Here is a 16,803-nt window from a genome sequence, read left to right on the forward strand (position 1 = left end):
AAGGGGACTACAGCTGTACACAGCCCGGCAAGGAAAGCACCTTTCCACCTCCTGTCCTAGGACTTCTTTTTCCTTTAAAGTTCACCCCACCTTCAAGCAAGAAAAAGAAAACCAGACACTCTAACATTCCTAAAAGAATGGATCTGGCCTTTTCAGGGGGAACCTCAGGACCTAAGGCCGGAGCCCAGGGCTATCCCCATCTGCTAGAGCGCCCAGTGGAGTCTGGAGGGTCAGGGGACAGCAGGATTTTTCTACACATATTCAAAATTCTTGGGCATCTCTTTCCCCATTATGGTTCCCCTTTCCTTCTGACCCCGGAGTCCCCTTAAGAGGAAGTAAGCTGTTTCCCATGGGACTGAGCCATTACGCACAATGATGGAGCAGCCTTTGTATCAGGCTCTGGTGGGACAGAGAAACCTGGAGGGGAGCCCCCTACAGCCCCTTAAGCCACATCCCACCCAGACTCGGTTCTGAGCATCAGACCCCTGTGCTGTCTCCTCTTGGGCATCTCATGCTTAACCTAACTGAACCCTTTTTTCCCAGTCTTAGACACCATGACCTCCAGTTTGGTGGTTCAGTCATGCAACCTATAGTAATTCTGTTTTCCTGATCCCTGCCATAAAATTTCTCCAGTGTTGTCACATCTCTGAAATATATCTTGAATCCATCCACTACTAGCACTTTGGCTCCGCCTTCTCGCCTGGTGATAACACACAGATCTCTCTGTCTCCTTCCAGATCCTAAAATGAGTCCAGCTCTGGCCACCTTTCATGCCTTCTCAATGCTCCCCATTCCTTTTCTTCCAAGCACTAACCAGAACCTGACACTATCTACATATTCTTTGGTTCCTTACTTTCCTGGCTCCCTCCCAGGCTATACCTCCCCGGGGGTTGGGGGTACACCCTATATGTACCTTGGCTGCTTGCATAGGGGCTGGTCCGTGCACCCTTAATTTGTTAACAAGAGAACCACTTTCAATGAAATAAAGAGGAAGAGAACTGCAGGCCTGCCATGGCCCCCGGGTGTGGTCCAGACTCAGAAGCGAGATGCCCTGTGTGGTCAGACAGTACAGACCCTGGGGGCCACTCTGATTGCAGACTGTGGGAATGGTGCCCCACTGGGTAGCACACAGCCTAGGAGCTGCAGGGGACAGCCTTACCTAAAGATTCTGTGCACATGCCTGCTGACATGGTACCCAGAACCTAAGCAAGGGAAGGAAGGAACCCAAAACTCCTCCCAAATCGCGGAGCCAGAGGTGACGAAGGGATGCCATTGCCATGTGACTCTGGCTAATGCTACACTTGCCTCATCTGGAAAACAGCATTCAGCTTGCCAGGCTGAGTGGACACAGTGGCAGCGCTTGGCCTCAGTAGGAGGAAGGCGGATGCATGGCAATGGCCCTAATGAGCCTCCCAGCAGGGCCAGAAGGCTCTGGGTGGCTCCTTTGAGTACAGTAGCCCATGGGAGAGCTAGGGTGAAGGACAGCTAGGAAGATATGCATGGTTATTTATGGTGTCAAAAGCAACTGGTGGGGATACCTGGGTGGCTCAGTGGTTTAGTGCCTGCCTTCGACCCAGGGCATGGTCCTGGAGTCCCGGGAACGAGTCCCACATCAGGCTCCCTGCATGGAGCCTGCTTCTCCCTCTGCCAGTGGCTCTGCCTCTCTCTCTCTCTCTCTCTCTCTCTCTCTCTCTGTCTCTCTCTCTGTCTCTCATGAATAAATAAATAAATAAAATCTTTAAAAAAAAAAAAGGCAACTGGAAGTGACGTTCTAGCATTTGCTATGGATCAGTCCAGCCTAAGTCAGCCTCCCCAGGACAGCATCGGGGCTGGGGACCTCTAGGCTGAAAACTGAGACTGAAAAATGGAAGTATAAAGCTAGTGCCACTGTTTGCACAGAAGGGGACTCTGTGTTTTCAAAAGCATTTACCCAAGAGTCCCTTTAAATAGCCAAGCCCTCACTATCTCCAAAAATGCATTTCATTTCCCAGAGCTCGGTGTATGAGCAACTCTTTAGGGACGATGCTGGATGTGGGCAAGGAACAGACCTGTAGAAGAAAGCCCAAACATCCAGGAATGAGGCTGTCCTCAAAAAGTCTCTCAATGAACACACTTCTTAGGACTTAGTAATTGCTCAATAAAACCTACTCATAATTAACAAAGTTTTATGCTTTGAAAGCCTCAGCAGGGGTCAATGATCCTGCTGTAGGCATGTCCCTCAGGTCTGTCTGCTAACCACCTCCCTTCTGACCAACTGAAGGGACCCTTGTCCTTTGGTGATGGCACACCTCACCCTGTTTGCCTCCAAGCAGAAAACAAAACGTGGGGAACAACTGCAGTGATGGTGTTTACCTTGGTAAGGCTCGGGTGAGGTCACTTCTACTTCTGTGTATTCCACATCCAATGTCAGAGGCTCTGCTCAAAAGAACCACAGCACCCTACAGTTAGACAAAGTCTTCCTGGGGGGCCTCAGCCTGTATTAGAGATTTCTACTCAAGTGACTGAAGGATTCCCTATTCCGAGGAGGAAGCCATACACAGGCTGAATGCCATTCCAGGTGAGCAGGACATATCAGGCTGGGGAAGGTAGTGAGGACTCCTCCTCCCCCCAGAATGTGGAGGGAAACTCCTGCCCAGATCCTCCATTGTCTCTACAGGGGAAGGATCTGTAAAAGCTCCGTAGACCTGGAGAACAGCCAGGATCAGCTGCGGCAGTTAACTCTAGAAGTCTACCCTTTAGCCACAGGCACAGGAAGCTATCTCCAAGATGGAGAGGATCTCAGGAAATGGGGAACAGGTGTCCCCCAGCCTAAAGATGCCCTGAGAGTATAAGCTGTATGCATAGAAAAACAAATTAACAAAAACCCTTGGGCTGCAATGGGGAAATCTGGTAAATGAGTTTGTCTTCAACTCAAAGTAATAGTATTGTTTTATTTTTGAAGTCTTGGAGTCAGGCTTTCTCACCAGCACCAAAAGCAGTGATGTGCGGTCAAGAACATCGGTGTTTAGTTCTTTAGAACTTTAGCTCCCAAGATAGCAGCCCCAAGGGGAAGAGAATTTTGAAAAATAATTTAGTCCAATCCTTCTGAATTTTAAGCCATAGCAAAGAATCTATTGTTCATTGTCTTTAAAAACTAGCAGCAGTGCAGGAGGCCTGGGTGGCTCAGTGTTTGAGCATCTGCCTTTGGCTCAGGTCATGATCCTGGGGTCCTGGGATGGAGTCCTGGGATGGAGTCCCTGTAGGGAGCCTGCTTCTCCCTCTGCCTAAGTCTCTGCCTCTTTCTGTGTGTTTCTCATGAATAAATAAATGAAATCTTTAAAAGATATTAGCAGCAATGCTATTTTATTTTTTATAGTGTATGTTTTATTTTTATTAAATACTTAGATATCAAACAATATTTATGTTATGTATGAAATACACATAATAATAGTAAGTTCCAGCATACCCATCACCTCTTTTAAGAAAAAGAACATTTTTATTACCTCTGAAGTACCCTGTGTGCTTCTCCCCATCCTAGACCCTTAATACTTTCCTTCCAGCTTTACTGAGGTATAATTAACATGCAACCTTGTGTAAGTTTAAGGTGTACAACCTGATGATATACCGAAATGCTATTTTAAAAACACCTGCACCTCTACTATCCAAGAGAAAAGAGATCCTCCTACGGTACCCAATAGCCCATTCTGAATCAGCTAGTTCCCTGTTAGGTATAACCCAGCTCTTTCCTACTGGAATTTAGGTTCTTTCTTTCTTTCTTTCTTCTTTCTTTCTTTCTTTCTTTCTTTCTTTCTTTCTTTCTTTCTTTCTTTCTTTCTTTCTTTCGATTTGTTTATTTTAGAAAGAGAGAGAGAGCAAGTTGTGTGTGTGTGGGGAATCTTAAGCAGACTCCATGCTGAGCATAAGCCCAACACAGGGCTCGATCTCACAACCCTGAGATCATAATCTGAGCCAAAACGAAGAGTCAGATTCTCAACAGACTGAGCCACCCAGGGACCCCTAGGTTACTTCCCAGTAAGGACACAAGATAGAATCTTTGGAGCAAGTGACCAGCCACCTCCGTTTTACACAGCAGCCAGGGAGAGTGTCACTGAGAGAGGGAGGAGGGGCAACATCCCCAGATCTTAACCGTTTTAGTTCTTTTGTAGGGGGTCTTTTTTTCTGTTAAGTTTTCTAATTAAAAAAAAAAACCTTAGATAATTACCTTTATTTTCATTTATTGGTTTCATTGCATGGTTTCCAACATCTTCATTGTAACCTAGTTGAAAAATAACAATTAGGATGAGTGGCAATGGAAATCCTAGTTTCCTATATAACTTAAGAAACTCAGTGCCACTAACACATGAAGTCAAGCCTAACTTCCTTAGCGTAGTGGGCAACCAGCAGTGTAGCCGATTCTGGATTCCCTCCTGGTCCTCCTATGGCTGCATCCAACTCCTGTGTGGTCTCTTTATAAATACCAGTGACTTGCTCACCATCCCGTGGGAGGGACATTTATGCTTATGAATTGTTCAAGATTCAGAATTGTTCACTTTGAGCAAACTCTTTAGAAATTAAGCTTAATTCTAAAGGGATGGGCCGGTAACCAGAAACATGAAGAAAACTAGCAAACTAACAACTCTCCAACCAGAGAGATAGATGCATGAGAACATGGTTTAGAGAAATGGTGGTATCTCCAGTCTGTCACCTCAGTGGGAAAAAAAAAAACCTTTTTAACTTTTTTTTAATCAAGTCGTTCTCTATTAAAAATAATTATATGGATTATAAATAATATAAATAATACTTCTAAAGAATACATGATTTTTCATTATGCATTTAAGTTAATTACTTATTGTGATTACCAAAATATTTTATACAGTGAAATAATCCATGGAGACAACATAGGAATTAGAGTATTTCTTGCATTTTGGAAATTTGGGGGGAAATCCTATTTTAATATAAGTCTATATTAGCATTTAATTTAAAGTGTCTATGTATTTATGTATAATACAAATACTCAAAAGACCCCCCCATGCCACCATATTTCTGAATATAATTTCACAAAATGATACATTTGCTCTTTTCTCTTTATTGGTCCATTATTTTTATTATTACAAATGTCTTATTCACTTTTTAGTAAGGATTGTACCACATAATGTACTTTCTTTAGTTCTTGTTCTATTTGATGGATTTCAGGAATACATTTTCCCCAGTTTATTTACTTATTTATTATTTGTTTGTTTTTATGTTTATTTTTTTAAGAAGGCCCCATGCCTAGTGTGGGGCCTGAACTTACCACCCTGAAACTGAGCCACATGCTCTGATAACTGAACCAGCCAGGCACTGTCTTATTCCCTTTTTAAAGGTTTATGATTTGGTAATATAACAATTACTCAATTCTCAAAACATATTTCTCAAGTACGCCCTGCAAGAGGCATATTTGAACTATTCTAAAGTTCTCATTTTGTGGAACACTTACACAATTAGAAAAGAACATGAGCATTCTATTCCCAGATTTGCTGATAAAGAAAACTGGTCTGGGACAGGGCGTAGTATGTGATAAAATCACCCACCCCTCTGGGAAGCAGTTGGCACCTCTGCTCAAAGGCTCAAGCAATTTTCTCCTAGACCTAATGGGATTAAGAACTCCTGGAGATTGGCTACCCACTCTACTGAGCTGACTTTCAAACTTGTGCTAAGCCTTATAACCAGGTGTTCTTTGTACCACTTTTTCCTTTTAAATGCCTCCACTAACAGAGAAATATTTAAATTAGTTGTGGCAAAATCTGAAAGGAAACCATCTCGTGCTTGTAATAATTAATTCCATCTGAGAAGATGTTTTACCAATGTCTTTTTTTTTGTATTTTTTTTAACCAATGTCTTAATTTGATAACTTCTCTCTCTCTCTCTCTCTAACAAAAGGATAGTAATTATACTTGGACAATGTTTAAAGTTTTGAAAGATAACCCAGGATGGGTATCCACAGCATTGTAATTATTCTCCACCTTTCATTCCCCAGGTGTTTAGGCGGTGGTAAAATTAGGGTAAAATGTTCTGCTTTGCTTATCAGCTCACCCTTCCATGACTGATTGGATTAAGTGCCCCTGCTTGAGGACAGGGGTTCCCTTCCAACTTGAACTCCGTCACCTACAGATTCTGCTTCTAAGAGGGGTAAGGGAAAACGTTTAGCAACTGCAGGAAACCGTGACTCTACCGTAATGTCTGTTGACTTCAGTATTGGGGTCTGACAACATCTTCTCATTGGTGGAGTTCAGAAGTGGTACTGCAGGCCTTAAAATGAAATTTCAAAAAAAAAAAAATGAAATTTCAAAGGGAAATAAAAAAATGTGACTTTTTTTTGGCTCTGACTTCAAACTAAGAAAATAATCAAGGAAAGATTATGAGAAAACCAGGAAAAGATTTCTGAAGTTAGGAAAACTTTTACCCTCTCGTGTGGAAAACTAACATTTGACAAAATTTTTCAAGATATCGACAAAAACATTTTGCTGTTAAAATAAGTATCAGGGCCACGGTGCATCTCACTGCTCAGAATTCTTCATCTTGTGCTACTGCTTTTCTTCAGAACAGAGCTATCCTTTCCATACTTTTGGATTTTGGATTTCAAGAACAGTCAAAATATGACAATCTCTCTCTCTCTCTCTCTTTTTTACAATCTCTTTTTTAAAAGCCAGTTCTATTTTGCCAAGTAAGTAAATTTTAAAAATTCCATCTACTACCAGTATAATTTCATAAGGAAAAGGGGATTTCACAAGTAACAGTATAGGAAGGACATGACCTCAGAATAAAGCTATTCTTTCCATGAAGGACAGCTGGCAATCTTCCAAGGAGCCAAATACACACATGTGCCTACACACACATCCCTATACCACTTGTACCTAAGACCGTATTTTTCTGAGTTTTCCAAGAAAAACTGAAAAGTTTCTAACAACCAGCATTTCCCTACAGTTTATGCATGTCTACGGAGCAGTCACCTATCTTCCAAGTACACACACTGACCTGGACATCTCCACTGGCGTCTGCTTGGCTTTAAAAGAGAAAGAGAGAATCCAAAGTCAATATAAAATATCCACATCTGTACTAGATAAAAACACTCATCTCAACCATATTTGACTTTCCTGAAGATTGAATATCAATAAAAAGAGAAAAGAAAGTCAAATATATTCCTGTTTTTTAAAAAGAAGAAAAATAATGAACAAAGTAGATCTTCTCTTGGTCTTATACCAAAAGATTTCACATCATTTTCTCCAGAAATAAAACATTTTGACTGTTTTAACCAGGAGTGATTTTTCTTAGTGGAATGTGATAGAGATAAAGTCAACCATAGAGAAACCAGGTAAGCCAGATAAACGGGCAACTATCTCTTTGATTCAAGATGATTCCAAAAAGTAAAGGCTACACCAGTCCTTATGCTATTAATTCCAGGCTGGCCTAAGACCATGGCCAGGAGCAGTTTTAGGAATGGGTTGATTCTGGAGCCTGTCTTCCCAGAAGGGTTGCAGCTTTTTGTTCTAGAAAAAGCATAGGACCCCTCCTCATCCCATCTGTCCCCACCTATCCCAGGAGATAGTACTGGAGCTCCAAAAGAACCTGCCTTACTCTGCAAAAAGTTTTCAGAATTTAGTGGGACTGTGCCTTTTCCCTCAAGTTCAGGCTAGCTAACTCTGATTCCTGAACATCAGTGGGTGATCCTGGCTTCCCTTTCATGTGTGGTTAACCTCAAGCACAGGGTAGAAACCATGGCACAATAGGCAGATCAAGTGAGAGGCCTTCAGTGGATGAGGGGGAGACGGGTCTCCATGGTGCTCCTACCCTACTACCGACTGCAGTACTAGGTGGGGCCAAATCTACATAAACAGCTTCTTCTGTCCACATGTAGATGCAACCTCCCCCCACCTCCAGATGCATCTTTTCTGGGTTGTCCAGCTGGAAAGCAATTGCTTGCATTTGTGCCTAACTGAATCCAAGGGGCACTAAAAGCTTTATGCCTACCAAAACCAAAATCTTTGGTTATCAAGAAGACACCCCAAGGAGAAAAACAATGGTCGTCAGTTATATCTCCTCAGTTCCCACTGGGACGGAGCACCAACCCTCTGTGAAGCTGAAGCCCCTCATTTCCATGGCCAGTTTCCTGGCCAAGGTAGCCTGCCAGAATGGAACAAAAGAAAACTGTACTTACCCTTGGCTTTCTTCAGAATATAACATCTGGCCCCAAGGATCAAGACACCAATTATCACTCCAATGACAACCACTGCAATGAGTCCTTTTATCCATGCAGCAAGAAAGACTGGAAATGAAAACAAAAAATACATACACACACATACGCTCTTCCTCTACCAGGAAGAATAATATCAGGTTTAGGCAACAAGTAAGACTAATTTTTATAGTTCTTGTAACTATACAGCATCATACACAAGCATCTGCCTCTGAAGGACACTGTTCATAACTGGAACAGAAATATTTTTGGGGGTTTGTTTGTTTGCTACAGAGTCAGCTATGGTCTTATAGGACCATTCACTGAAGTAGGCTCTTTTTTGAGGTCTCTTCAGTCCTTCTCCCTCACTAGGAAACCACCCTCTACCCACTTGTGTGGGCTCACCTAACTATGTCTCTTCTGCACGATCCAATCCCGTTGGCCCCAGGTAGTCCATGGGTGGACATTTGACCCAAGATGGGCCAATTGTTATCTCTCTACCAGGAATTTGGAATTACGACTATGTGAGAAATTTCTAATTTTTTATAGTAACCAATTCCTCTTTTATATTTAATTTGGTTGCGTGTCTGTCACTTGCAACAAAGGAGCCTACAGGACACTGGTCTCTTAACCCTCTGTGAAATGAGCTAAACAACTGCCTACTTCATTGCAGGGGATGAAACTTTGGCCTTGCTTTTGGACGCCACACTAGATCCCACTGTTTGAGACCTTGACTCACCTCTGACTGTCAGTACGTTGCTTTGGGGACTGCTTTTAAGGCGGTTGGCTCTGTTGGAGGCTGTGCAGTAATACTGTCCCTCATGCTCCTTGCTAGCCTTTGACTTGTACCAAACGGCGTGGGTTTCATTCGAGGTGGTTTGGTAGAAGAGACTGCCCGCTTCTTTGTAAAACCTGTAGGTGATTGGACCAGTCGCCTCGTTCACCGAGCACAGAAGCCCAATGTCCTTCCCAAACTCCACCTCTGCATTCATTAGGATAGAGAGCTTGACCTCATCCACTGGGGCTGAAAGGCAGTGAAAGGGACAGCACTGAGAAGAGGCAGAGGCCAGAGAGAAGGAATGCCACACAGCACTGCTCATGGCCAGCCTCCTGCTGCATGGTGACAGAGATCGGGATTGCGTCTTTTACCCAATTGACCACCACCTTCATCCCATGTTCTTTACATCTCCCCTCCTTTCCTTAGACCAGAAGGGCAGCAACAGATGCCTCCTGAGCCCACGTTGTTTATATACGTGATGCTAGGGACACCTCCCTTTACTTAGCACCTCAAGTATTACTGACCACTCAGCCTGATGATACAATTAATCTCTGTGCCCTGTTGAGATTGTGTGTGTGTGTGTGTGTGTGTGTGTGAGAGAGAGAGAGAGAGAGAGAGAGAGAGAGATTTCCCTCCCTGTGCTTACAAAGATGTAGGCCACTTCCAGATCTCATGAATAAACTTGACCCACTATCTTTAGCTAATCCCGTTTTTTTCTCCTTTTCCTTTATGAATGTTCTACATCAACAGCTCTCAAATCCTCCTTTCCCACCTTCTCTTTACTCCTGACATCTGACCTCCATCAGCTCTGGAAACTGATCTCCATCTCTAGCTTTGAAGAAATTCCAAAGGTCACGTGATCTCCTGACTCTCCCACCCCTGAGTCCCCAGCAGATTAATTCTAGTCCATGAGAGGCGTCCTTCCAGTCTTCCCATCTGTGGCTTCCCCACAGCTCTCAGCTGCCCCAGGACCTTCCCAAACCAATACAGCTTCCTCGGTGGCTTCTCTGATGCCTCCCAGCCCAGATTCTCTTTCCTCCTCACCTGTCACTCCCTCTTTAGTCACTAGTTTGTTTTCCTTTTGCCCCTTAAATATGACTTTCTGCAAAATTCAGTCCTCAGCTTTCCATCTCTGTTCTTTTTTGGTGATTTCACCTACATCATAGCTTCTGTTTGTGCATTTAACACATAAACATACAGCATTTAATGCCAAACTAGATAGCTTTAGATTACTCCCCTGAATTCCAGGTCTTGATTTTGACCTGGACATTTCCACCTCAATGCCCTACCGGCTTCTCATTCCCAGCAGATCCAAGCAGTTTCCTCCCATATACTTTTTCCATGCTCAATTACCAAAATTCTGATCCTAAATTGTCTCCCAAGTAGACCTTCCTGTTAGTGTGAGAATGGGCTGGTCAGCAGACTAGCATCTGATTTATTTATTTTTTAAGATTTATTCATTCATTTTAGAAAGAGAGAGTGTGAGAGCAAGTCGAGGGGCAAAAAAAGAGAGAGAGGGAGAGATCCTAAGCAGACTCCCCTCTGAGCCAGATTCCAGGTTCCATCTCACCACCCTGAGATCATGACCCAAGCTGAAACCAAGAGTTCAGAGGCTCAGCTGACTGAGCCACCCAGGGGTCCCTGGCATCTGACTTATGAATCATCTCCCTGTGAGTGCAGTGGGTGGCCAGACTTCGGAGATGCTGGTCCCACAAAAGGGGGCACCAGGCCAGAGATGAGAAAATGAAGTTCAACCACAAGGGCAGAGCCCTGGGGGGCACAGCCTGAAGCGCAGAGGGGGTGGTGGTAAGCCAGTCTCAATTCCCAGCCCCACTGCTCACCAGCTGTTTGTCTTAAGCCTTAGCAGCATCATTATAAAATAAGGTTAATATTTCCCTGGGTCTTACTTACAAGACTATTGTTAAGTATTAATGGGGATAATTTATTAAAACACTTCACACAAGGGTGCACACATGGTCAGGGCTCGGTAAATGTTAGCCACTAAAATTGGGCCCCCAATTCACATGGGCTTTTGCATTAGCTTGTTAAGACATTGTGAGGTCTGAGACCTTCACTTCTAACTGATAGAGCCCCTGGGTTAATCTTCCCCAAGCTCCATTCCCATGATCTCCTTTCCTCTTTCTGGCTCTTACTGCACACATGACAAATTTCCAATTCTGAAGACTGGCACCCTTCACACTTGAAAACTCAGTCACTTTTTTAGTTTGCATCCAATGATTTTCCAGTCCCTTGTTTCCAGCCATCTGATCTACCCAGTCTTTTGAACTACTCCATGGAGACTTTTTGCTCATGTATTTAACTGGTAGGCCATCTCCAGCACTTTCTTGACCCATTGTTGAGACCCAGCTCTTCAGCTCTTCATCCAGCTCTTCCCACTCAAGCTAGATGATATCTCTCATGCCCTGAATTCCTATCACTGTTACCATAAGGATAGTTCATGTGACAATCATGGGTTCCCTAGTAATATTTTTTTTCTATGCTTATTTGCAGTGTTATTCAAAGGCACTAAAATATTTCTCCATTATTTAATCAGGACATTCCTGTGTTTCTTGTTATATCATCGAAAACGAAGTATATGTTTTCTTTTTTGTATGCCCTATAGCATTAAATACATTATGTATATATAGATGTTAATTTGAAAAGATGGCTCCTTTTAGACCATACATTAATTGAAGCAGGAATCTCTATCCTACTTAAGAGATCCACAGTGGCACATATAGATAGTTATTAAACAAGGAGGAGGAGGAAGAAGGAGAAGCATATTAAGTTTTTTTACAAGATGCAGAATATCTCAGAGATGCAAGCAGTGGCACTCCTGAGGCTTTCTGAGACATGAAGCTCCACAAGACAGAGGCTTAAGGAAAAATATCCACTCCAGCATAATGGTATATTTCCCCTGAGTACGACAGCCCCAGTCCCATGAAACTTGCAGCTCTGATGGCAGCAGGTTCTGCATATGATGGAATATGCCTCCCCAGGAGTCAATAGTAGAGAAGAACTCTGGTCTACAATTCTCAGGGATGGCTGTTAGTTCATCTACAAAGGAGCAAATGTCAAGGGAGCCCAAAGGCACAACTTTAGAGCTTCTTGAAGTCAAGAAGCTCTTATATTTGCTCTTATATTTTGCTCTTTGCTCTTATATTTTAACAGTTTCCTTCAAAGGTTCTGCAAAGAGATGTTACTGGCCACACCAATAACCGCCAGATATTTCCTGGCCCCATTTACCTGGGCCTTGGTCTCCCTTTGCCACATGGCATGTTTATGGACTTTGCGCAAGTACCACCCACTTGTGCACACAATGCCTGGGCAACCCCAAACCTTTGAAAATGTGAAATAAAGCCCCCAAACAATAAGATTTCTTCCTAAGCACAGCAACTTACCTATCACCTTGACACGCAGAACTTCACTGACCATCTCAGAATGGGAATGACAATTATCCACGATACACTGGTATTCTGTGTCTTTTGTTGGATTGTCTTTGAATACTGCAGGCTCATTTGAGCTCATGTCACGGCTCTCCAAAATGTTACTTGTTTTTAAAAGGTGATAAGATATAGGTGTCGTTCCGTTTATGGATTGGCAACTGACTGCTATAGTCTGTCCTTTTATTACCTCGGAGCTGGAGTCATAAAAAATCCTGGGCTTGGATAGCATTTCTAGAATGACAGAGAGAGAAACAACATGAACAACACTGAAGGTGGGCACAAAGCATCCAGCCCAAGAGGGTCCGTCTCCAAATTCTGTTCTTTGCTTCTCTGGTATTACCATAATTACCTACCCATCTTATCTACCTTTACAGGACTACTTTAAGATAGGCAGGTAATGTGTGTGTGTATGTGTGGTAAGGAGAGAGAGAAGTGAATGCTATAAGTAACAAAGGATGACATAAATTCAAGAAAAACATTACATCCTCCAAGTACATGTTTATTTTCATATATCTCACATACACATGCTCACACATTCATGTCTTGTGTTGAGATAAGATATAGGAAAAGCATAAGAAATGTAATAAGTACTCAAACTGATTCTTTTTTTTTTTAAGATTTTATTTATTTCTTCATGAGAGACACACAGAGAGAGGCAGAGACCTAGGCAGAGGGAGAAGCAGGCTCCCTGTGGGGAGCCCGATACGGAACTCGATCCCAGGACCCTGGGATCATGACCTGAGCCAAAGGTAGATGCTCAACCGCAGAGCCACGTAGGTGCCCCACACAAACAGATTCTATCTGAAAATAAATTCTCAGTGTCTTGGCCTCTCTGGATAGTAAATTGCATGCCTCAAGAAGCAAGAATTCTACTAGGTCATTATTTAGAAGTTTGCTTATTTATAAAGCTTATAATAAAGATTTTATTTATTTTTTATTTTATTTATTACATTTTATAAAGTTTATAAAATGTAATGGCCCACGTTTGTCTCTTGCATTATTTTCTTTGGAATTTCATGACGAGAGAGTTGACAATAGACTATGACCCTGATTGAGCTGAGACTAAAATCTCTGCTGCGTAAACCACAGCCATGGGTTAAACTGAAGGACCGAGTAGCAGCAGAGCCTGTGACAGCTTAACCAGAGTTCCACATTCACTTAGATCCCTCTATCTACTCTGACAGTGGCCCAGGGCCAAGCATCCCCAAAGTGACTAGTTAGAGGTGTGGAATGTGGCCCCATCCTGACCTGCATTCTAATCAGATTTTGCATGCATGGTCAGCTCTGGGAAACACAGCTTTCGGTGGTTCCAGTACCTGCATTCTGCTTACCAGAAGTCTTAGCCTTGCTGGTCAGCCAGGATATAGATTAAAACAAAACAAAACTGGGAACTGAGATCCTAAAGTTTAGTATTGAATAACGAGCATTTCCTCCCCCCCTTTTTTTTATATATATATAATGTTAGCTACAGGTTTAGTAGATACCTTTTTTTTAATTTTTATTTATTTTATGATAGTCACACACACACACACACACAGAGAGAGAGAGAGGCAGAGACACAGGCAGAGGGAGAAGCAGGCTCCATGCACCTGGAGCCCGACGTGGGATTCGATCTGGGGTCTCCAGAATCATGCCCTGGGCCAAAGGCAGGCGCCAAACCGCTGCACCACCCAGGGATCCCCCTCCCTGACTTTTTGAGTGGGTACCTGTTCCAGTAGCCAGAATCTTGCCAACCCAGTCACATCAGCAGTATGCAGCCACAATAAAGCCATGAATTTGACTTTTGCCAACACGTTCCTTGTATTGCCTCTTTCCTGTTCTCTGAGCAGGAATTCCCACTTGTTTGGTCTCTTGATTTCACTGTTCCCTCTTTCCTTCAGGTTCTTCCCCTGCCTCAGTCTGATCTGCCTTCAGACTGGAGAGGGTAGCTGCTGGTGGTAAATTGCATTGCTCTCATCCCACCCCAAGACTATCTGAGCCAGGAAGGATGTACTCACCACACACGGTTATCTGGACTGCGCTGCTTCTCTTGACCACCTTGCCCATGCTTGCGTTGCAAGTGTATGTCCCACTGTCCGTCGCTGAGGCTATCTTGGTGAAATTTTGAGACTGTGACACAATCGTGTTTTCCTTCTGGATGGTGAAGTTGGCTGGGGGTGCTTCTGGAATGGAGCACCACAGGTTTAGGCTTTCTCCCTGGTCCAGACGGGTGGTGGAAGATCCCAGCTTCGGCTTGGAAAACAGCTCTGAAAAACCAGTGAGTGGAAGGGGGTGAGATGTTTCCGGGCACCACTCCCACAGCCCCATTATGGAGAGGGGAGAGAGATTATCAGGGAAAGGACTCTTACAGGAAGCTCCCCAGGCCAACTGGGAGTGTTCTAGGCAGAGGAATAGCAGGTGCAAGGCCTGGCAGGAAGCACCACCCAAAAGTTCAGGCATCCTGGAACATCATGGGAGGAGAAGAAGCCAGAGGAAGACCCATAGGTCTTGCAGGACCTTGGGAACCACCTAAAGAAGTATGAATTATATCCTAAGGTCAATGGGAGCCATGGAGAGTTTGGGTCAGGGGAATGACATTGGACATGTATGAAGGGGAGATATTTGGGTGGAGAATGGATGGAGTTGAAGGGGCCCAGTCTGGAAGGAGGAGGGATGTAGTACAGGCTTAAAGCAGAATGAGGGCATGAGGCTGGGGAAAGTGGCAGCTGGCCACCATCCCTCCAGAACTTCTTGCAGAAGAAGATGAAGATGACACCTGAAGCCTCCTGAAGTTGAGTACTTTGTAACCTAGAACATTCTGTGCCACTTTAAGGAGTCATGAGTGCCATAATTCAGGTTGGATGTCAACAGCAGTAAAGACAGAAGTTGACTTTTAAGAAGCTTGGCATCTGGGGATCCCTGGGTGGCGCAGCAGGTTTAGCGCCTGCCTTTGGCCCAGGGAGCGATCCTGGAGACCCGGGATTGAGTCCCACGTCAGGCTCCCGGTGCATGGAGCCTGCTTCTCCCTCTGCCTGCTTCTCCCTCTGCCTGTGTCTCTGCCTCTCTCTCTCTGACTATCATAAATAAATAAAAATTAAAAAAAAAGAAGCTTGGCATCTCCTTATTTATTTTTAAAATATTTTATTTATTTGACAGAGAGAGAGAGCATAATCAGGGTGGAAGGGCAGGGAGAGGGGGAGAAGCAGGCAAGGAGCCCAATGTGGGGCTCAATTCCAGGACTCCAAGATCATAACCTGAGCCGAAGGCAGATGTTTAACCAACTGAACCACCCAGGAGCCCCTTGGCATCTCCTTATTTGAATATCCCCTGAAATACATCAAAATTTTACAGACATGGGATATGTTTTTATTTTCAGCTGCTGGGAAATTACTAATTAACTACTTAACCACTGTGAAGACTTGGTCCTTTGTATAAGCAAGTACATGCTGGCTTCAGGATAATGGCCTTCGTTGCAGAAGGAGTCAGTAGTTATTGAGACTATCTGGATATTGAGAAAGAAACAGAGACCCAAACTTCCTCTTAGGAAAGCATCTTGGTCTAGAGTTTGAGAATGCAGCCAGGAGTCAGGGAATCAAATTCTACCTTTAGTTCTAAATTTTCCCACCATAAAGGTTTGGGGATACAAATCAACATTGTCATTGATGTTTCATAGCTATGGGAGTCATTTCCATTATAATTGATCCCCAAACAAAACTTTAAGTAAAGTGGTAGCCCAATAATTAATCCATATTTTATCAAGACACATTCTACCCTTCCTCCCATATAAACAATGACTTCTCTATTTTCAGAGCACTGTCAAAAGCTCTAGGTTAGAAGTGAGGAAAAGAAATCCAAGAAATTGACATCCTTACAATCTCATTGGGTGGACACCAAAAAATGTGAAAATGTGACTTAGCAAGAATCCCAAAGAAATGACTCTCTGTTTAAAGATATGTAAACAAAAATGTGAAAAGTAGAAACCATCCTGCAGAAGTAGGTGCAAGATGGTTTAGAATTAGGAATGAATTGTTAGGGAACAATAGTCTATTTGTAAAGGACATAATGTAACAGACTGGTAGAACCATTATGTAGACTAATAAGGATTAGACTTTTATTTGCTCATTGAATGAATATTTATTGAGCTCCTACAATGTGCCAGGCTCTGTGCTACTTAGCAGTGATGTAAGGTGACTTGAGCTCCAGACTTGGTCCTTCAAGAGCTTACAGAGTGGTGGTGACAGATGCTAGATCTTTGTAGGGACTGCTGACATAAAGATGGGAACAGAGTGTGATGGGAACTGAGGTGTGATCACGGGACTCTCCTGGGGGAGCCTGAAGGGAGATCTGGGACTTGGTCTTTAGGGTCAACATTAGTCGGCCAAGGGGAAAGATAGGAGGGGTGTTGGGAAGGA

General features: G+C 43.5%; 1 protein-coding gene across 6 annotated transcripts in view; it reads right to left on the bottom strand.

Moving 5' to 3' along the window:
* Positions 1 to 16,803, bottom strand: part of PECAM1 (platelet and endothelial cell adhesion molecule 1) — a 56,950-nt gene that overhangs the window by 18,363 nt on the left and 21,784 nt on the right. For 4 of the 6 annotated variants that reach the window (XM_055318444.1, XM_055318421.1, XM_055318414.1 and 1 more), the window contains 8 exons: positions 14,410 to 14,658; positions 12,368 to 12,643; positions 8,928 to 9,212; positions 8,174 to 8,281; positions 6,994 to 7,021; positions 6,191 to 6,267; positions 4,202 to 4,255; positions 2,353 to 2,415 (listed from right to left, as the gene is read on the bottom strand). In XM_055318444.1, coding sequence (XP_055174419.1) covers positions 2,353 to 2,415; positions 4,202 to 4,255; positions 6,191 to 6,267; positions 6,994 to 7,021; positions 8,174 to 8,281; positions 8,928 to 9,212; positions 12,368 to 12,643; positions 14,410 to 14,658 — 1,140 coding nt within the window. The remainder of the gene's footprint in view (positions 1 to 2,352; positions 2,416 to 4,201; positions 4,256 to 6,190; positions 6,268 to 6,993; positions 7,022 to 8,173; positions 8,282 to 8,927; positions 9,213 to 12,367; positions 12,644 to 14,409; positions 14,659 to 16,803) is intronic. The other 2 variants (XM_055318436.1, XM_055318429.1) reach the window with 1 other exon arrangement.

This window comes from Nyctereutes procyonoides, unplaced genomic scaffold, assembly GCF_905146905.1.
Source record: "Nyctereutes procyonoides isolate TBG_1078 unplaced genomic scaffold, NYPRO_anot_genome, whole genome shotgun sequence".
In the NCBI taxonomy this organism is placed as follows: domain Eukaryota; kingdom Metazoa; phylum Chordata; class Mammalia; order Carnivora; family Canidae; genus Nyctereutes; species Nyctereutes procyonoides.